The 21,665-nt window shown below is 44.3% G+C and overlaps 2 protein-coding genes across 3 annotated transcripts in view; both read left to right on the top strand.

Moving 5' to 3' along the window:
• LOC118399694 (DENN domain-containing protein 2D-like) overlaps positions 1-15,704 on the top strand; it is a 38,208-nt gene extending 22,504 nt beyond the window's left edge. For both annotated transcript variants that reach the window (XM_052473787.1, XM_052473788.1), the window contains exons 10-13: positions 254-304; positions 579-660; positions 1,827-2,066; positions 15,123-15,704. In XM_052473787.1, coding sequence (XP_052329747.1) covers positions 254-304; positions 579-660; positions 1,827-2,066; positions 15,123-15,211 — 462 coding nt within the window. In that variant the 3' untranslated portion in view covers positions 15,212-15,704. The remainder of the gene's footprint in view (positions 1-253; positions 305-578; positions 661-1,826; positions 2,067-15,122) is intronic.
• An 816-nt stretch (positions 15,705-16,520) lies between these two features.
• tpgs1 (tubulin polyglutamylase complex subunit 1) lies at positions 16,521-19,109 on the top strand. The gene is made up of 3 exons (XM_035797443.2): positions 16,521-17,285; positions 17,809-17,968; positions 18,425-19,109. Exons 1-3 carry the CDS (start codon positions 16,963-16,965, stop codon positions 18,908-18,910), a joined length of 969 nt encoding a protein of 322 aa, XP_035653336.1. The 5' UTR covers positions 16,521-16,962; the 3' UTR covers positions 18,911-19,109.
• Positions 19,110-21,665: the final 2,556 nt, after the last annotated feature.

The raw sequence follows: 21,665 nt of genomic DNA on the forward strand, positions 1-21,665 counted from the left end.
GTTTTGGGGACAACGACTGATTTTTAAAGAAAGTTAAGGGCAGTTGCTGATTGGCTGTAAACAATGTTTTACTGTCATGTTTGGGATCAGGCATTCCTGTCTCTACACTGTGACTGACTGCAGATGGGAGAATATATATCCAGTGACACTCATTAAGCTACCACTAACACAATTACAGCCTATGGAAACCAGCCAGTGTGCGTATTATCTCTGACCTGAAGATTTTGTGTGTGTATTTCTGTCTTATAAACAGATGCTCATTGTAGATCTGACAGAGGGAGCAGAGAACACCTTCATCACTTGTGTAAGTATTTGCATGCCCCATATTTCCCCTCAAGTTCACAAACAAAAGTACATAAATAAACTAAAACGCTTATCTCACAATCAGATTAGTAAACTAGCGTCACTACTCCCATGATTCTCATTTTGAAAGCCTACTTGATCGTGTGTGGTTCAGACCAGTTCAGTTCAAATGTTCTTCCCTGTCTGGCTGAATGTATGTATACTCAGAAATACCAAAACATTCTCGCTGGTCTGGCAACAACCTCTCAGATTCCTCTGTCCTCTCTTTGGCACAGATAGGAGACGAGAGCACCATTCTACCAGAGAAACTACAGGAGGAGCTTCTCCAGGCCTTGTGTTGCAGGAAAGACAACTCCAGTGAGTGGACCCATTCTCCATTTTTTTTCTGATGACTGACTATAATTTTTACTCTTGTTTATAGGGCTTAAGAGGATTCTGTAAACACAGTGACTCAGGATTTCATTCGATTTGAGATAAGACTGACTCCATCAGCAACAAATTTACATTTACATTTAAGTCATTTAGCAGACGCTCTTATCCAGAGCGACTTACAAATTGGTGCATTCACCTTATGACATCCAGTGGAACAGCCACTTTACAATACAAGTGCATCTAAATCTTTTAGGGGGGTGAGAAGGATTACTTATCCTATCCTAGGTATTCCTTAAAGAGGTCAAACCACATGAGGCAGAATCATAGTTTATAAAACCCAATGATAGAAGTGAGATCCTCTATCATAGTCCATACAAACCCAATGATAGTAGTGAGATCCTCTATCATAGTCCATACAAACCCAATGATAGAAGTGAGATCCTCTATCATAGTCCATACAAACCCAATGATAGAAGTGAGATCCTCTATCATAGTCCATACAAACCCAATGATAGAAGTGAGATCCTCTATCATAGTCCATACAAACCCAATGATAGAAGTGAGATCCTCTGTGCAGAATGAGAGAAATAATGATGAGGTGGATGTGCAAAGAAATGTTCTGGATGGTTGCTGTAATATGAACATAAACCTCATACCACACAGTATGAACCCTGGAATGTCCCAAGTTTATGCTAGTCTGAGTGTGTGTGGGAGGGTTGTGATGTTGGAGAAAATACTGTAGAGACATACACCCAAGGTTTGACCAGCGTCACGACCCTGGAAATTCTATTCTGGATACTGTTGACGGTGCCTAAGTGGATTCAGACACAGATGCACTTCTGAAATCCCTCAGTGCTCACACACAAACCCAACCCCCATCCACACACATGCCAATCCACCATGTGTTGTGGTTGCCATACAGCTTAACAAAGTTGTCTTGGAGGCTTTTCAAACTATGATTGTGTCAACAACATATTGGCTATCTCAAAGAAGACGCCACTTAAAAACTGACAATCTTCTGTACACTTTGTGTCCAGCCTCAGAATATATGAGGGGTGTTGTCTGAGGCCTTTCAACCAGTGTTTGTAGACACCTCCTCAGCATCCTGACTGTATCATCTGTATTCTCTGTACTCTGTGTTTTCTATCTAGCCTCGGAGGAGTTGAATAAGGTGGTCTCGGAGGCCTTCCTCTCCTTCTTTGTGAAGACTGTGGGTCACTTCCCCTCCCATGTTAAACGCAGAAGCGGCGGGCAGCCTGGAGTATTCCAGATCAACAGCTTCTGCAAGGCCTCCGAGCCGAAGGCCAGCCGCCAATTTGTCAAACGCTTCATCCAGACACAGATGTTTGACCTCTTCATCCAGGAAGTGGAGAGACAGCCCACACAGGAAGGTCTGGTTGCATCACTTTCTGAAACAATAGGATGGAATAGAATAGACTAAAACTTGAATTTAATTTGGTTTATTTGGATAGGGACAAGTACAAACACATTGAATAAACAATGGTCCAGTGCATGTCTTTCTAAGGTTCTAATAGAAACAAAAGAAAGAAATGCATAATCACTAAATCACATATCACTACATTAACGCAATTATATGCACAAAGTAAATATCATACATACAGTGAGCTCAACGTGTTTTTTTTATTTCCCCTTTTGTTTAACCTGGTAGGCAAGTTGAGAACAAGTTCTCATTTACAATTGCGACCTGGCCAAGATAATACAAAGCAGTTCGACACATACAACACAGAGTTAAACATGGAGCAAAACAAACAGTCAATAATACAATAGAAAAATAAGTTGATCAAATCAAATCAAATTTTATTTGTCACATACACATGGTTAGCAGATGTTAATGCGAGTGTAGCGAAATGCTTGTGCTTCTAGTTCCGACAATGCAGTGATAACCAACAAGTAATCTAACTAACAATTCCAAAACTACTGTCTTATACACAGTGTAAGGGGATAAGGAATATGTACATAAGGATATATGAATGAGTGATGGTACAGAGCAACATACAGTAGATGGTATCGAGTACAGTATATACATATGAGATGAGTGTGTAGACAAAAGTAAACAAAGTGGCATAGTTAAAGTGGCTAGTGATACATGTATTACATAAGGATGCAGTCGATGATGTAGAGTACAGTATATGCATATGAGATGAATAATGTAGGGTAAGTAACATTATATAAGGTAGCATTGTTTAAAGTGGCTAGTGATATATTTACATCATTTCCCATTATTAAAATGGCTGGAGTTGGGTCAGTGTCAATGACAGTGTGTTGGCAGCAGCCACTCAATGTTAGTGGTGGCTGTTTAACAGTCTGATGGCCTTGAGATAGAAGCTGTTTTTCAGTCTCTCGGTCCCAGCTTTGATGCACCTGTACTGACCTCGCCTTCTGGATGATAGCGGGGTGAACAGGCAGTGGTTCGGGTGGTTGATGTCCTTGATGATCTTTATGGCCTTCCTGTAACAACGGGTGGTGTAGGTGTCCTGGAGGGCAGGTAGTTTGCCCCCGGTGATGCGTTGTGCAGTCCTCACTACCCTCTGGAGAGACTTACGGTTGAGGGCGGAGCAGTTGCCGTACCAGGCGGTGATACAGCCCGCCAGGATGCTCTCGATTGTGCATCTGTAGAAGTTTGAGTGCTTTTGTTGACAAGCCAAATTTCTTCATCCTCCTGAGGTTGAATAGGCGCTGCTGCGCCTTCTTCACGGCGCTGTCAGTGTGAGTGGACCAATTCAGTTTGTCTGTGATGTGTATGCCGAGGAACTTAAAACTAGCTACCCTCTCCACTACTGTTCCATCGATGTGGATAGGGGGGTGTTCCCTCTGCTGTTTCCTGAAGTCCACAATCATCTCCTTAGTTTTGTTGACGTTGAGTGTGAGGTTATTTTCCTGACACCACACTCCGAGGGCCCTCACCTCCTCCCTGTAGGCCGTCTCGTCGTTGTTGGTAATCAAGCCTACCACTGTTGTGTCGTCCGCAAACTTGATGATTGAGTTGGAGGCGTGCGTGGCCACGCAGTCGTGGGTGAACAGGGAGTACAGGTGAGGGCTCAGAACGCACCCTTGTGGGGCCCCGTGTTGAGGATCAGCGGGGAGGAGATGTTGTTGCCTACCCTCACCACCTGGGGGCGGCCCGTCAGGAAGTCCAGTACCCAGTTGCACAGGGCGGGGTCGAGACCCAGGGTCTCGAGCTTGATGACGAGCTTGGAGGGTACTATGGTGTTGAATGCCGAGCTGTAGTCGATGAACAGCATTCTCACATAGGTATTCCTCTTGTCCAGGTGGGTTAGGGCAGTGTGCAGTGTGGTTGAGATTGCATCGTCTGTGGACCTATTTGGGCGGTAAGCAAATTGGAGTGGGTCTAGGGTGTCAGGTAGGGTGGAGGTGATATGGTCCTTGACTAGTCTCTCAAAGCACTTCATGATGACTGAAGTGAGTGCTACGGGCGGTAGTCGTTTAGCTCAGTTACCTTAGCTTTCTTGGGAACAGGAACAATGGTGGCCCTCTTGAAGCATGTGGGAACAGCAGACTGGTATAGGGATTGATTGAATATGTCCGTAAACACACCGGCCAGCTGGTCTGTGCATGCTCTGAGGGCGCGGCTGGGGATGCCGTCTGGGCCTGCAGCCTTGCGAGGGTTAACACGTTTAAATGTCTTACTCACCTCGGCTGCAGTGAAGGAGAGACCGCATGTTTTCGTTGCAGGCCGTGTCAGTGGCACTGTATTGTCCTCAAAGCGGGCAAAAAAGTTATTTAGTCTGCCTGGGAGCAAGACATCCTGGTCCGTGACTGGGCTGGGTTTCTTCTTGTAGTCCGTGATTTACTGTAGACCCTGCCACATGCCTCTTGTGTCTGAGCCATTGAATTGAGATTCCACTTTGTCTCTGTACTGACGCTTAGCTTGTTTAATAGCCTTGCGGAGGGAATAGCTGCATTGTTTATATTCGGACATGTTACCAGACACCTTGCCCTGATTAAAAGCAGTGGTTCGCGCTTTCAGTTTCACGCGAATGCTGCCATCAATCCACGGTTTCTGGTTTGGGAATGTTTTTATCATTGCTATGGGAACGACATCTTCAACGCACGTTCTAATGAACTCGCACACCGAATCAGCGTATTCGTCAATATTTCCATCTGACGCAATACGAAACATGTCCCAGTCCACGTGATGGAAGCAGTCTTGGAGTGTAGAGTCAGCTTGGTCTGACCAGCGTTGGACAGACCTCAGCGTGGGAGCCTCTTGTTTTAATTTCTGCCTGTAGGCAGGGATCAGCAAAATGGAGTCGTGGTCAGCTTTCCCGAAAGGGGGGCGGGGCAGGGCCTTATATGCGTCGCGGAAGTTAGAGTAACAATGATCCAAGGTTTTACCACCCCTGGTTGCGCAATCGATATGCTGATAAAATTTAGGGAGTCTTGTTTTCAGATTAGCTTTGTTAAAATCCCCAGCTACAATGAATGCAGCCTCCGGATAAATGGTTTCCAGTTTGCAAAGAGTTAAATAAATTTTGTTCAGAGCCATCGATGTGTCTGCTTGGGGGGGGGGATATATACGGCTGTGATTATAATCGAAGAGAATTCTCTTGGAAGATAATGCGGTCTACATTTGATTGTGAGGAATTCTAAATCAGGTGAACAGAAGGATTTGAGTTCCTGTATGTTTCTTTCTTCACACCATGTCTCGTTAGTCATGAGGCATACGCCCCCGCCACTCTTCTTACCAGAGAGATGTATGTTTCTGTCGGCGCGATGCGTGGAGAAACCCGTTGGCTGCACCGCCCTGGATAGCGTCTTCCCAGTGAGCCATGTTTCCGTGAAGCAGAGAACGTTGCAGTCTCTGATGTCCCTCTGGAATGCCACCCTTGCTCGGATTTCGTCAACCTTGTTGTCGAGAGACTGGACATTGGCAAGAAGAATACTGGGAAGTGGTGCGCGATGTGCCCTTTTTCGGAGTCTGACCAGAACACCGCCGCGTTTCCCTCTTTTTCGGAGTCGTTTCCTTGGGTCGCTGCATGCGATCCATTCCGTGGTCTGTATACAATGTGAGCAAGTGAGGTGAGATAAGGGAGGTAAAGGCAAAAAAAGGCCATGGTGGTGAAGTAAATACAATATAGCAAGTAAAACACTGGAATGGTTGATTTGCAGTGGAAGAATGTGCGAAGTAGAGATAGAAATAATGGGGTGCAAAGGCGCAAAATAAATACAGTAGGGAAAGAGGTAGTTTGAGCTAAATTATAGATGGGCTATGTACAGGAGCAGTAATCTGTGAGCTGCTCTGGCAGCTGGTGCTTAAAGCTAGTGAGGGAGATAAGTGTTTCCAGTTTCAGAGATTTTTGTAGTTAGTTCCAGTCATTGGCAGCAGAGAACTGGAACGAGAGGCGGCAAAAGGAAGAATTGGTTTTGGGGGTGACCAGAGAGATATACCTGCTGGAACGCGTGCTACAGGTGGGTGCTGCTATGGTGACCAGCGCGCTGAGATGAGGGGGGACTTTACCTAGCAGGGTCTCGTAGATGACCTGGAGCCAGTAGGTTTGGCGACGAGTATGAAGCAAGGGCCAGCCAACGAGAGCGTACAGGTCGCAGTGGTGGGTAGTATATGGGGCTTTGATGACAAAACAGATGGCACTGTAATAGACTGCATCCAACTTATTGAGTAGGGTATTGGAGGCTATTTTGTAATTGACATCGCCGAAGTCGAGGATTGGTAGGATGGTCAGTTTTACAAGGGTATGTTTGGCAGCATGAGTGATAGATGCTTTGTTGCAAAATCTAGAATTGGCTTCCTATTTAACTTTGGATTGGAGATGTTTGATGTGAGTCTGGAAGGAGAGTTTACAGTCTAACCAGACACCTAGGTATTTGAAGTTGTCCACATATTCTAAGTCAGAGCCGTCCAGAGTAGTGATGTTGGACAGGCGGGCAGGTGCAGGCAGCGATCGGGTGAAGAGCATGCATTTAGTTTTACTTGTATTTAAGAGCAATTGGAGGCCACGGAAGGAGAGTTGTATGGCATTGAAGCTCACCTGGAGGGTTGATAACAGTCTCCAAAGAAGGGCCAGAAGTATACAGAATGGTGTTGTCTGCGTAGAGGTGGATCAGAGACAAACCAGCAGCAAGAGCGGCATCATTGATGTATACAGAGAAGAGTCTGTGCAAGAATTGAACCCTGTGGCACCCCCATAGACTGCCAGAGGCCCGGACAACAGACCCTCCGATTTGACACACTGAACTCTATCAGAGAAGTAGTTGGTGAACCAGGCGAGGCAATCATTTGAGAAACCAAGGCTGTCGAGTCTGCTGATGAGGATGTGTTGATTGACAGTCGAAAGCTTTAGCCAGGTCAATGAATACGGCTGCACAGTATTGTTTCTTATCGATGGCGGTTAAGATATTGTTTAGGACCTTGAGCGTGGCTGAGGTGCACCAATGACCAGCTCTGAAACCAGATTGCATAGCGGAGAAGGTATGGTGGGATTCAAAATGGTCGGTAATCTGTTTGTTGACTTGGCTTTCGAAGACCTTAGAAAGGCAGGGTAGGATAGATATAGGTCTGTAGCAGTTACTTTGGGTCAAGAGTGCCCCCCTTTTGAAGAGGGGGATGACCGCAGCTGCTGTCCAATCTTTGGGAATCTCAGACAACACGAGAGGTTGAACAGGCTAGTAATAGGGGTGGCAACAATTTCAGCAGATACATTTAGAAAGAAAGGGTCCAGATTGTCTAGCCCGTCTGATTTGTAGGGGTCCAGATTTTGCAGCTCTTTCAGAACATCAGCTGACTGGATTTGGGAGAAGGAGAAATGGGGAAGGCTTGGGCGAGTTGCTGTGGGGGGTGCAGTGCTGTTGACCGGGGTAGGGGTAGCCAGGTGGAAAGCATGGCCAGCCGTAGAAAAATACTTGTTGAAATTCTCAATTATAGTGGATTTATCGGTGGTGACAGTGTTTCCTATCCTCAGTGCAGTGGGCAGCTGGGAGGAGGTATTCTTATTCTCAATGGACTCCATGTCCCAGAACTTTTTTGAATTTGTGTTGCAGAAAGCAAATTTCTGCTTGAAAAAGCTAGCCTTGGCTTTTCTAACTGCCTGTGTATATTGGTTTCTAGCTTCCCTGAGAAGTTGCATATCATGGGGGCTGTTCGATGCTAATGCACAACGCCATAGGATGTTTTTGTGTTGGTTAAGTGCAGTCAGGTCTGGAGAGAACCAGGTTTTCCTGGTTCTAAATTTGTTGAATGGGGCATGCTTATTTAAGATGGTGAGGAAGGCATTTAAAAAAAATAACCAGGCATCCTCTTCTGACGGGATGAGATCAATATCCTTCCAGGATACCCCGGCCAGGTCGATTAGAAAGGCCTGCTCGCTGAAGTGTTTCAGGGAGCGTTTTACAGTGTTGAGTGGAGGTTGTTTGACCGCTGACCCATTACTGAGGCAGGTTGAGATCTTGGTTGAAAACAGCAGAGGTGTATTTAGAGAGGAAGTTGGTTAGGATGATATCTATGAGGGTGCCCGTGTTTACGGCTTTGGGGTGGTACCTGGTAGGTTCATTGATCATTTGTGTGAGATTGATGGCATCAAGCTTAGATTGTAGGGTGGCTGGGGTGTTAAGCATGTTCCAGTCTAGGTCGCCTAGCAGCTCGAGCTCTGAAGATTGATGGGGGGCAATCAGTTCACATATGGTGTCCAGAGCACAGCTTGGGGCAGAGGGTGGTCTATAGCAGGCGGCAACGGTGAGAGACTTGTTTTTAGAGAGGTGGATTTTTAAAAGTAGAAGTTCAAATTGTTTGGGTACAGACCTGGATAGTATTGGGACAGTAAAATGTTCCCTTTTTTGGCTCTGTACTCCAGCACTTTGTATTTGACTGAGGTTAAGTGCATACTGTCAGCTTGCATTTGAGTGCATTTTCATCGATATTGAGTAAGCCGTTCAGAAATTACAGCACTTCTTGTACATGGTCCCCCCATTTTAGGGGACCAAAATAATTGGATATGGATAGTCCTGAATTGGTCGTAAATAATGAGTGAGGAAGTTACAGAAATATAAACTTGGCAAAAAAACGAAATGTCCCGTTTTCAGGGCCCTATCTGTCAAAGATGATCTGTAAAAATCCAAATAACTTCACATATCTTCATAGTAAAGGGTTTAAACACGGTTTCCCATGCTTGTCCAACGAACCATAAACAATTAATGAACATGTACCTGTGGAACGGTCGTTAAGGTCACAGTTATGAAAACTTAGGACACTAAAGAGGACTTTCTACTGACTCTGAAAAACACCAAAAGAAAGATGCCCAGTGTCCCTGCTAATCTGCGCGAACGTGCCTTATGCATGCTGCAAGGAGGCATGAGGACTACAGATGTGGCCAGGGCAATAAATTGCAATGTCCGTACTGTGAGACGTTTAAGACAGAGCTACAGGTAGACAGTTACCCCACATCATTTGAGTCAATCGGAGGTGTACCTGTGGATGTAATTCAAGGCCTACCTTCAAACGCAGTGCCTCTTTGCTTGACAACATGGGAAAATCAAAAGAAATGAGCCAAGACCTCAGGAAAAAAATTGTAAACCTCCAAGTCTGGTTCATCCTTGTGAGCAATTTCCAACCGCCTGAAGGTACCACGTTCATCTGTACAAACAATAGTACGTAAGTATAAACACCGTGGGACCATGCAGCCGTCATACCGCTCAGGAAGTAGACGTGTTCTGTCTCCTAGAGATGAACGTACATTGGTACGAAAAGTGCAAATCAGGAGGGGGATGAATGAGCCAATTGTAAACTAGGGATTATTAGGTGACTGATGGTTTGAGGGCCAGATTGGGAATTTAGCCAGGACACAGGGGTTAACACCCCTACTCTTACAATAAGTGCCATGGGATCTTTAATGACCTCAGAGTCAGGACACCCATTTAACGTCTCATCCGAAAGACGGCACCCTACACAGGGCAGTGTCAATCACTGCCCTGGGGCATTGAGATATTTTTTTAGACCAGAGGAAAGATTGCCTCCTCCTGGCCCTCCAACACCACTTCCAGGAGCATCTGGTCTCCCATCCAGGGACTAACTAGGGCCAACCCTGCTTAGTTTCAGAAGCAAGTCAGCAGTGGTATGCAGGGTGGTATGCTGCTGGCAAATGTATATCAATATGATCTGAAAGGCCGCTCAGCAAGGAAGAAGCCACTGCTCCAAAACCGCCATAAAAAAAGCCAGACTATGGTTTGCAACTGGATATGGGGACAAAGATTGTACTTTTTGGAGAAATGTCCTCTGGTCTGATGAAACAAAAATAGAACTGTTTGGCCATAATGACCATTGTTATGTTTGGAGGAAAAAGGGGGAGATTTGCAAGCCCGAAGAACGGGGGTGGAGGCATCATGTTGTGGGGCTGCTTTTCTGCAGGAAGGGCTGGTGCACTTAATAGATGGCATCATGAGGTAGGGAAATTATGTGGATATATTGAAGCAACATCTCAAGACAACAGTCAGGAAGTTAAAGCTTGGTCGCAAATAGGTCTTCCAAATGGACATTGACCCCGAGCATACTTCCAAAGTTGTGGCAAAATGGCTTAAGGACAACAAAGTAAAGGTATAGGAGTGGCCATCACAAAGCCCTTACCTCAATCCTATAGAACATTTGTGGGCAGAACTAAATAAGTGTGTGCGAGCAAGGAGGCCTACAACCCTGACTCTGTTACGCCAACTCTGTCAGGAGGAATGGGCCAAAATTCACCCAACTTATTCTGGGAAGCTTGTGAAAGGCTACCTGAAACGTTTGACCCAAGTTAAACCATTTAAAGGCAGTGCTACCAAATGCTAATTGAGTGTATGTAAACTTCTGACCCACTGGGAATGTGATGAAGGAAAGAAATAATTCTCTCATTCTGACATTTAACATTCTTAAAATTAAGTGGTGATCCTAACTGACCTAAGACGGGGAATTTTTACTAAGATTAAATGTCAGGAATTGTGAAACTGAACTGTATTTAAATGTATTTGGCTAAGGTGTATGTAAACTTCCAACTTCAAGTGTGTGTGTGTGTGTGTGTGCAAACATACCCACCCACCTCTATTAGGCCTATGTATGACTTGGAGGGTCTTAATGGGTCTGTTGGATAACGCCCATCAGTTCATACATGATTGCACTGGTGGAGCTGTAGCAACAAGTTTTCGGTATTTATTTTTAATGTATTCAAATGTTAAAAAGTTTGTTCTGATAGTGTTCCATGCATGTGCTCCTCTGTAGGAGAAAGAATGGCCTATAGAAGCTTTATACAGAGCAGGGGTCTCCAACAGTTTGATCGTGAGCTACCAATAGCTAGCAGCCCACCTATGAGTACCTCGCCAAACAATTCTGAAAGTACATGCAATTTTGACTTCTGGGCCATTTTCTCCGCAAACGGTCATAAACAAATCTCACAATTATCAGACACCGCACGCTCCCAGCTAATATGTAATCAACGCAACATTTTCCCACCCCTGGTTAGCCACTATTGGTTTAAAAGGCCAACCTTAACACAATATCTGCCATTTGTCTATCACTTTGTGTGTGGCCAGTTGATGTGATAACTGTCTTGTGGGTTGACAGAAATACTTTCCCCAAAACCTCAATTAACATTTAACTGCAAAGTAGGCTTACCTGGTAGAAATATATCAAGAGTACGTATATAGTCGTGGCCAAAAGTTTTGAGAATGACACAAATATTAATTTTCACAAAGTTTGCTGCTTCAGTGACTAGATATTTTTGTCAGATGTTACTATGGAATACTGAAGTATAATTACAAGCATTTCATACGTGTCAAAGGCTTTTATTGACAATTACATGAAGTTGATGCAAGAAGTCAATATTTGCAGTGTTGACCCTTTTTCAAGACCTGCAATCCGCCCTGGCATGCTGTCAATTAACTTCTGGGCCACATCCTGACTGATAGCAGCCCATTCTTGCATAATCAATGCTTGGAGTTTGTCAGAATTTGTGGGTTTTTGTTTGTCCACCTACCTCTTGAGGATTGACCATAAGTTCTCAATGGGATTCTCGTGGTCCTTCTGTGGCTCAGTTGGTAGAGCATGGTGCTTGTAACGCCAGGGTAGTGGGTTCGATTCCCGGGACCACCCATACGTAGAATGTATGCACACATGACTGTAAGTCGCTTTGGATAAAAGCGTCAGCTAAATGGCATATATTATTATTAAGGTCTGTGGAATTTCCTGTTCATGGACCCAAAATATTGATGTTTTGTTCCCCAAGCCACTTAATTATCACTTTTGCCTTATGGCAAGGTGCTCCATCATGCTGGAAAAGGCATTGTTCGTCACCAAACTGTTCCTGGATGGTTGGGAGAAGTTGCTCTCGGAGGATGTGTTGGTACCATTCTTTATTCATGGCTGTGTTCTTAGGCAAAATTGTGAGTGAGCCCACTCCCTTGGCCGAGAAGAAACCCCACACATGAATGGTCTCAGGATGCTTTACTGTTGGCATGACACAGGACTGACTAATGGTAGCTCTCACCTTGTCTTCTCCAGACAAGCTTTTTTCCAGATGCCCCAAACAATCAGGAAATGGGGATTCATCAGAGAAAATAACTTTACCCCAGTCCTCAGCAGTCCAATCCCTGTACCTTTTGCAGAATATCAGTCTGTCCCTGATGTTTTTCTTGGAGAGAAGTGGCTTCTTTGCTGCCCTTCTTGACACCAGGCCATCGTCCAAAAGTCTTTGCCTCACTGTGTGTGCAGATGCACTCACACCTGCCTGCTGCCATTCCTGAGCAAGCTCTGTACCGGTGGTGCCCCGATCCTGCAGCTGAATCAACTTTAGGAGACGGTCTTGGCGCTTGCTGGACTTTCTTGGGGGCCCTGAAGCCTTCTTCACAACAATTGAACTGCTCTCCTTTAAGTTCTTGATTATCCGATAAATGGTTGATTTTGGTGCAATCTTACTGGCAGCAATATCCTTGCCTGTGAAGCCTTTTGTGCAAAGCAATGCTGCCGGCATGCGTTTCCTTCCCGGTAACCATGGTTGACAGAGGATGAACAATGATTCCAAGCACCACCCTCCTTTTGAAGCTTCCAGTCTGTTATTCAAACTCAATCCGCATGACAGAGTGATCTCCAGCCTTGTCCTCGTCAACACTCACACCTGTGTTAATGAGAGAATTACTGACATGATGTCAGCTGGTCCTTTTGTGGCTGAAATGCAGTGGAAATGTTTTGGGGGATTCAGTTCATTTGCATGGCAAAGAGATACTTTGCAATTAATTGCAATTCATCTGATCACTCTTCATAACATTCTGGAGTATATGCAACTTGCCATCATACAAACTGAGGCAGCAGACTTTATGAAAATGTATATTTGTGTCATTCTCAACTTTTGGCCATGACTGTAGAATTTGTCTAACATTATTTGTTATCTTTGCCATGAAATGAGAAGCAGCAGATCTGAAACCTCACCAGACCTGCACATTCCTCATTCACTAGATGAAATTAAAGGGTTATTACACTGAAATCAGTTTCAGTTCATCAATTCCAATTTCTTTGTTTCTCTATGAACAACTGTAAAAACTAATTAGGAGTGAAAAACGACAATCTAAAACCAGAAAATATTTAACTAAACATAATTTGTGAAAATATAAAACAAAATTTGGGGGGTTAATTCACAGATTTAAGAGGGCACACCCTTAGTTGTTTATGAATCATTATTTTAAAAGGTACACTACATGACTGAAAGTTTGGACACCTGCTATTGCTACACCTGCTATTTCATTCCAAAATCACGGGCGTTTAATATGGACTTGGTCCCCCCTTTGCTGCAATAACAGCCTCCACTAGATGTTGGGAAATTGCTGCGAGGACTTGCTTCCATTCAGACACAAGCGTTAGTGAGGTTGAGTACCGATGTTGGGTGATTAGGCCTGGCTCGCAGTCGGCATTCCAATTTATCCCAAAGGTGTTCGACGGAGTAGAGGTCAGGGCTCTTTGCAGGCCAGTCAATTTCTACCACACCGATCTCGACAAACCATTTTCTTTATGGACCTTGCTTTGTGCGCAGGGGCATTGTTATGCTGAAACAGGAAAGGGCCTTCCCCAAATTGTTGCCACAAAGTTAGAAGCACAGAATAATCTAGAATGTCATTTTATGCTGTAGCATTAATATTTCCCTTCACTGGAACTAAGGGGCCTAGCTCGAACCACAAAAAACAGCCCTAGACCATAATTCATCCACCAAACTTTACAGTTGGCACTATGCATTGGGGCTGGTACTGTTCTCCTGGCATCCGCCAAATCTGTCGGACTGCCAAGTGGCGAAGCGAGAATCATCACTCGAACGCATTTCCACTGCTCCAGAGTCCAATGGCAGCGAGCTTTACACCACTTCAGCCGACATTTGGTATTGCGCATGGTGATCTTCGGTTTGTGTGTGGCTACTCGGCCATGGAAACCCATTTCATTAAGCTCCTGACGCACAGTTCTTTCGCTGACGTTGCTTCCAGAGGCAGTTTGGAACTCTGTAGTGAGTGTTGCTTCAGCCCTCGGCGGTCTCATTCTGTGAGCTTGTGTAGCCTACCACTTCGTGGCTGAGCCGTTGTTGCTCCTAGACATTTACAGTTGACCTGGGAAGCTCTAGCAGCTCGAGCTGACTTGTTGGAAAGGTGGAATCCTATAACGGCCACATGGAAAGTCTCTGAGCTCTTCAGTGAGGCCATTCTTCTGCCAATGTTTGTTTATGGAGATTGCATGGCTGTGTGCTCTTTTACATTTATTTTTTAATACACCTGTCAGCAATGGGTGTGGCTTAAATATCTTAATCCACTCATTTGTGGTGTCCACATACTTTTGTGTATATTGACAGAAAATATATTGCACTACTTTCTCTTGTACACTAAGACCTGGGGAAGAGTTGTAAAAGAGATTAGAAGAATGTGCCAATTTGAAAGCTAGGAAAAAATAAGTAGCTCGGGACATGTTTTAATTTTTTACATTTTTTTTAGAACCTCTCAAGACCATTGACATTTAAACACAAGCTTCACATGTGCAAATCTGATTTTAAGTGTTCAAAGCTCAGTACATTACTTTTTCAAGATGTGACCGTGATGGCACTGTATAAGCTTTTGGTCCAGGATTTTCAAAGCATTGGAACAGTGACTCTCTCTAGGGGTCTCTGCACTGTTGCAAGCCACCGAGTCCAGATGTTCTGTCAGTTGTTTCGAGACATCAGCACAGGTTTTTAACCAGACACATGGACAAGTGTCATTGGTCTACATTTGAAGGCTGGCACTTGGGCAGATCTATGGTAGATCATTGATGTACAACAAACAGATTTGGGCCAAGCACTGACCAAAGCTGGAGGAAGATGTGTGGTTAACAACAAAAAATAACTTTTTCATAGGAGCATATTCACTGACCAAGATTCACTTACCTAGCAATTAATAATTTTGTTTTCCCCTTTTTTTTGTAGGATTCTTCCACCAAAAAATTGCAGAGTACCAACAAAGTAAGAAGAAAGAGAAGGCAAAGAGAGGCTGGGTGAGAGGACTTGTGGTGTAAATGTAGGCGTCCTCAGACAAATTGATTCTGATCATGTGTACATTTGTGATGCTGGATAAGGGTGACGCTACAGGACGTTGCTCCTGTCTGTGGAGCGAAGATGGTGACAATCTAAGTCTGCAGTATTTTCTCTTGCCTGTAGAAATTGTAGGCTACTCCTGTGTCATGTTGAATGAATGTGTGCTAAAGATGAAGAAACACAAACATGTTTTTGTCAATGTGTCTATGTTTATTGAAGGATGTGTTACTTCTGTTGTGATGACTTGGCAAAATGTTTATTTATTGCACTTTTGTGCTACAAGATGCTCTTACTTATATATGCTCTTATAACTAAACATACCTATGAGTATTTCATAGTATTCTAAATATTTTGTGTTTATGCCTACTGAGTGCCTTAAATTGTTATTTTGTTTATTTAAGCTGTGGGTATGAATGTAGAAGTTAGGATGTGAATAAGCACTTTTAAAAAATGGTGAATAAAAGTTGGACCAATGATGTTTTAACATGACTTTTAAGTTAGCATTCACGAGATTGGTGTATATATTAGGATTCCCGTTAGCCCCTGCAAAAGCATCAACTACTCTTCCTGGGGTCCACATGAAACATGACATAATACATAGTACAGAACATTATTAGTCAAGGACTGAAATACATGCATTTCAAATGTCACACACAGCCTACATATCAGTACATACACACAAACTAGGTCTAATACATGGTACAATGCAAATTACAGTTCAATATATATATGAAATGGCTTTCTCTTCAGTCCCCTTTGTGCAGTAAGGTGTTATTTTATGTTTATTTAAACTGGTTGTCTTGGTAGCTTGAGTTACGTAGGGTGGCAAGAGTTCCATGTAGTCATGGCTCTATTTAAGAGTGTGCTTTTCCCAGCCTCTGTTCTGGACCTGGGGACTATGAAAAGCTGCCTCTGGTTGCATGTCTTGTGTCCAAACTGTGTGCCAACTGCTTGAACAGAGTTCCCTTCAACACATCAATACCTTGCGCAAAAACCAATAGTGATGCAGTAAACTTTGAGCCAGGAGAGACTTACATGTGTAACAACTTTAGACCGTCCCCTCGCCCAAACCCGGGACCCTCTGCACACAACAGTCACCCACGAAGCATTGTTACCCATCGCTCCACAAAAGCCGCGGCTCTTGTAGAGCAAGGGGAACTACTACTTCAAGGTCTCAGAGCAAGTGACGTAACCGATTAAAACGCTATTTTGCGCGCACCGCTAACTAAGCTAGCCGTTACACATGCTTGTTACTGACACTTCCCCTCTGTATACATTCTAAGTGCGATACGTGCTGCGTTGTTCTGGACCAAGTACAATTTACCAATGGGTTTCTGTTTCTTTGCGGCACATGACCATACAGTAGTCCAGGTGCGACAAAACTAGGGCCTGTACGACCTGTCTGGTCGACTGAGATGTTAAGACAGAGCAACGCTACATGGCCAGACCTCTTCCCATTTTAGCAACCATTGAGATGATCTTTGACACTCACACATCACATCCGGGGTATGAAATAGCGTCCCTAGCAACCAGTGCCAGAGAGCGAGAGACAAAATCAATAATTTGTCGAGTTTTTATCTATCATCACGATTAAGCACACATATTTTACATTCAAGGCGATTTTACATTGCTGCGGTGTGCAGTGGAGCAGGATGAGCATCCACAACGATTACGTTTTCCAAACGGAGCTGTCCTGAGGAACGAATTACTTCCGTCACTACCTAGAACGGCTATGGCGGAGAAACGTCGGTCCGGGGGAACTTCGGGGATGTCCGAATCCAAACCGACCAAGACCGACACCGAGCGGGAGTTCCTATCGCAGGCGGGAGTCGGGGAGTTACTCCGAGGGGCTCTGCTAAAGATGGTAGAGGCCAGGTCGGAGGACCCAATAGGGTTTTTGGCAGACCATTTCTGTAATCAGGCCTCCGAGGCTGAGAATGGGACTGTTGGATGCTGCAGCGATGGAGATTTGCTAAACCTCGGCGCAGGCGCAAACGAGCAGCAGCAGCTGAGCCGAGCCCTATGGCACCTGCGTCTAGCGCATCACTCTCAGAGGTAAACCAGAAAGAACATGCATTTTGCGACTGCCAAGCTCAAGTCTATGTTCTCGTTTTATCTCACAATGAAATAACACAACCCACTGTGCAAAAACGGTTTCAATCAACCGTGTTTCCATGTGATGTTAATAAAAAAAATATGTGGTGTTGAATCAACGTGGAAAACTGATTGGATTTGCAAAAGTCATCATATTTCTTTACTTAACTTTTTAACCTAAATCCAATGACCAGGTGACATTTTTGGTTGAATTAAGTTAGTTGACAACTGCTCAACCAAATGTTAATCATAACTAGACGTTGAACTGATGTCTGTTCCCAGTGGAAATGATCCATGTGGGCCTGTGCAAGTGTACCAGTGGAGGCTGCTGAGGGGAGGACAGCTCATGATAATGGCTGGAACGGCACCAACGGAATAGCATCAAACACATGGAAACCATGTATTTGGCATCATTCAACCGCTCCGGCCGTTACCACGAGCCCGTCCTCCTGTGATGTGTATGTCCACGTGTGTATGTCTTCAGATCTGCCTTCAGTAACAACGTCCGTGTGGCCTACGACCTGCTAACACAGACAGGGCCCCAGCGGCGAGGAGCAGTGGGTCCCAGTGGCCCTGCTGGTCAATGCAGCTCTAACAGCCCAGGTGGGGGGGTCAGGGGCCGCCTCTACACACACACCCTCCAGGTAGGGTATACAATTGACAAGTCATACTGTAAACACCGCTGGTTTCAGAAACCATTCATTTCCATTGTGCCCTTGAGCAAGGCACTTAGATCAGCGTTATAGCGTGATTGACATTTAAGATCATTTTTGATTGAGCTGACAGATGCAGCATTTACCGTGAATGTGGTCTCCATGAACGAGAAAACATTGCCTTTTAAGTTTCACTGTAAAGTCTACACCTGTTGTATTCAGTGCATGTGACTATAAATAAATATGATATATATTATATATATGGTGCATAGCCGAAAAGGGGAGATTGGATAGAATCTAGCCCTTAACCTCTGCAGCTAACCTTGTGTGGTCTTCTCAAGTGCTGTGTTTGTGTGTTGTCTGAGGTATTTGGGAGCAGAGTAAAATACCAATTTCTGTTGTAGATGGACATCTAAGTATTTTGTTCTGCTATATTCTACTTTAAAGTGTCTCTGCAGCGAGGGAGGCGTCCCCATCTCCACTTCAGCCCCTCTGCTACGCCGGCTCCACTGCCAGGACCATGAGGCCGTGCCCTACGACATCTTCAGGCACGGTGTGCTGACGTGCGCTGTGTTTTCTGACTACATCCGGCGGGCGCAGAGGCTGTACGCGGAGGTCTGCGGCCCAGCTGAGGGGCCTGCTGGTCGGACACTATGTCTGGCTGTGCTGGGCACCCTCCATGAAGCCCTGGAGACCTCCCGGTCTGATGGTGGCTCCTCAGATGCTAACCACTACTCTAATGCTAACGCTAAGGCCAATCCCTACCTAGAGGCTAAGGTTAGCCGCTACCTGGAGGCGAGTGCTAAGATCTCACCCGGTAAGCTGGCCCAGGCTATGGCTGGAGCGGAGCCAGCCGGGGGAAACATGGATGCCAAGGAGTTTGAGGACGCTGCGGCAGAGATCTTTATCGCTCGAGTAAGAGTTGTGTGTTAGCTGCTGGTGTATTCTCGTTCCTATAATGTCTGCACTGTTCCTTGTAATGTAGTGTCAGATCCTAGTATGAGATGTGTGTATGACTTTCCTCGTTCTTATGAAGCACCTGAAGAACATACAGCATGGCTAAATATATACTGTATGATATAGTACGATCATGTAAATATGATTCAATATACCAATAAATGTCAGACCTGGATTTTGCTTATTCATGCTTTAATTTATAATGTAATGAAAACATCTGTTATAAGTAGGACTATCGCGGTCATTACATTTTGTCACCCGGGGATTGTCAATCAAATAACTATATCGGTCTCACGGTAATTGACCATTAATTAACAAACCCATTGAGCATCTCATGGCTTCCACCCAGAGCCTGCAAGCCACTGAATCAGACCTCTGGGACATCTACATTTAAAAAATATAAGAAATCCATGTAATTTAGCCTACACCATTACAATAAATCCATAAATAGTTTTAGGCTGGTCTAAAGAAACATGATATGAAGAAAAATGTAGTCTATTTTGTAACAGAACGGCATACTCGGAGTTGTCTTTATTTTAGGCCCTGATCTGGCTATTCCATATGGCTGTGGGTTACACTAGTTCATTTAGCAGACAGCAATTGCTTATACGTCCGTGGAATTATTTTATAGTATGAAGAATACAATTGAACATAGCTGAGTAAAATAAAGGATATTTTCTCCAAACAATTTGAGGGAGTGCGCACATGTGCAGTGCATTCGTTAAGTATTCAGACCCCCTGACTTTCCACATTTTGTTACGTTACAGCCTTATTCTAAAATGGATTAAAACATGTTCCTCATCAATCTACACACAATACCCCATAATGACAAATCTAAAACAGGTTTTTAGAAATGTTTGATAATTTATTTTAAAAAAAACTAAAACATATAATACATTTACATAAGTATTCAGACCCTTTACTCAGTACTTTGTTGAAGCACTTTTGGCAGCGATTACAGCTTTGAGACTTATTGGGTATGACGCTACAAGCGTGGAACACCTGCATTTGGGTGTTTCTTCTCTGAAGATCCTCTCAAGCTCTGTCAGGTTGGATGGGGAGTGTTGCTGCACAGCTATTTTCAGGTCTCTCCAGAGATTGGAGAGTTTGATCGGATTTTAGTCCGGCCTCTGGCTGGGCCACTCAAGGACATTCAGAGACTTGTCCTGAAGCCATTCCTGCGTTGTCTTGGTTGTGTGCTTAGGGTTGTCCTGTTAGAAGGTAAACGTTTGCCCCAGTCTGAGGTCCTGAGTGCTCTGGAGCAGGTTTTCATCAAGGATCTCTCTGTACATTGCTCCGCTCATCTTTCCCTCGGCCCGGACTAGTCTCCCAGTCCCTGAAAAACATCCCCACAGCATGATTCTGCCACCAAACCAAGCGGGCTGTCATGTGCCTTTTACTGAGGAGTGGCTTCCGTCTGGCCACTCTACCATAAAGGCCTGATTGGTGGAGTGCTGCAGAGATGGTTGTCCTTCTGGAAGGTTCTCCCAACTCCACAGAGGAACTCTGGATCTCTGTCAGAGGGACCATCTGGTTCTTGGTCACCTTCCTGACCACGGCCTTTCTCCCCCGATTGCTCAGTTTGGTCGGGCGGCCAGCTCTAGGAAGAGTCTTGTTGGTTCCAAACTTATTCCGTTTAAGAATGATGGAGGCCACTGGGTTCTTGGGAACCTTCAATGCTGCAGGCATTTTTTGGTACACTTCCTCAGATCCTGTATTGGAGCTCTACAGCCAATTCCTTCAAACTCATGGCTTGGTTTTTGCTTTGACATGCACTGTCAACTGTGGAACCTTATATAGACAGGTGTGTTCCTTTCCAAATCATGTCCAGTCAATTGAATTTACCACAAGTGGACTCCAATTAAGTTGTGGAAACATCTCAAGGATGTTCAATGGAAACCGGATGCACCTGAGCTCAATTTCGAGTCTCATAGCAAAGGGTCTGAATATTTATGTAAATAAGATATTTCTGTTTTTAATTTTTAAATGTGCTAAAATGTCTAAAAACCTGTTTTCGCTTTGTCATTATGGGGTATTGTGTGTAGATTACTAACAATTATTTTTTGTTTTTAATCCATTTTGGAATACGGCTGTAATGTAACAAAGTGGAAAAAATTAAGTCTGAATACTTTTCGAAGGCACTGAATGCTTAATTTAGAGTTATTTATGTTGTGATACAAATGTTGGGCTATATGGTTTGATTTTTAATATATTCTATAGCTGCATGATGCGACTCTAATGATGATTTGAAATAAGTCGCATGAAATATTAGGAAAGTTGAGAAGTCAATAATAGTAGGCCTAGCCTATCGAAAGATGATAGGATCCTCCTCTTTTTAAGAGGCCATCACTGTTTTCTCATGCAATTGCATAGCCTATAGAAATGTTGCGCAACATGCTCATGGGCTGTTATGAAGTGTTCTATTAGATTTTTGATTACATTTGCATTGATATCAGTGAGTAGAGGGACAGAGAGGCAGTTACCAAGTTTGGTAGGTTATAAATGACCATCAGCAGCATCAGAGCTTGGAAAAGCCTAATTACAGTGACACGGAATTTTACTGCTGTCATGACTCGTGACCGCCGGTGTGGCGGTAATATGGCCAGTGGCCACCGTAACAGAGCGAGATACAAGTAAAAGGTTTTATTCCGTTATAAAGCCTTCATATACAACAGTGAACGTATGACGCATGCCATTCCTGAGAATGGAGACAAGACAATTAAAGCTCCTA

The sequence above is a fragment of the Oncorhynchus keta genome, chromosome 21 (assembly GCF_023373465.1).
Source record: "Oncorhynchus keta strain PuntledgeMale-10-30-2019 chromosome 21, Oket_V2, whole genome shotgun sequence".
NCBI lineage: Eukaryota > Metazoa > Chordata > Actinopteri > Salmoniformes > Salmonidae > Oncorhynchus > Oncorhynchus keta.

Coding starts and splice junctions, on each gene's coding strand:
- tpgs1 (XM_035797443.2), top strand. CDS start 16,963: ATGGCGGAGAAACGTCGGTCCGGGGGAACTTCGGGGATGTCCGAATCC. Junction 17,286..17,808: donor CTAGCGCATCACTCTCAGAG/GTAAACCAGAAA, acceptor GTATGTCTTCAG/ATCTGCCTTCAGTAACAACG. Junction 17,969..18,424: donor TCTACACACACACCCTCCAG/GTAGGGTATACA, acceptor TCTACTTTAAAG/TGTCTCTGCAGCGAGGGAGG.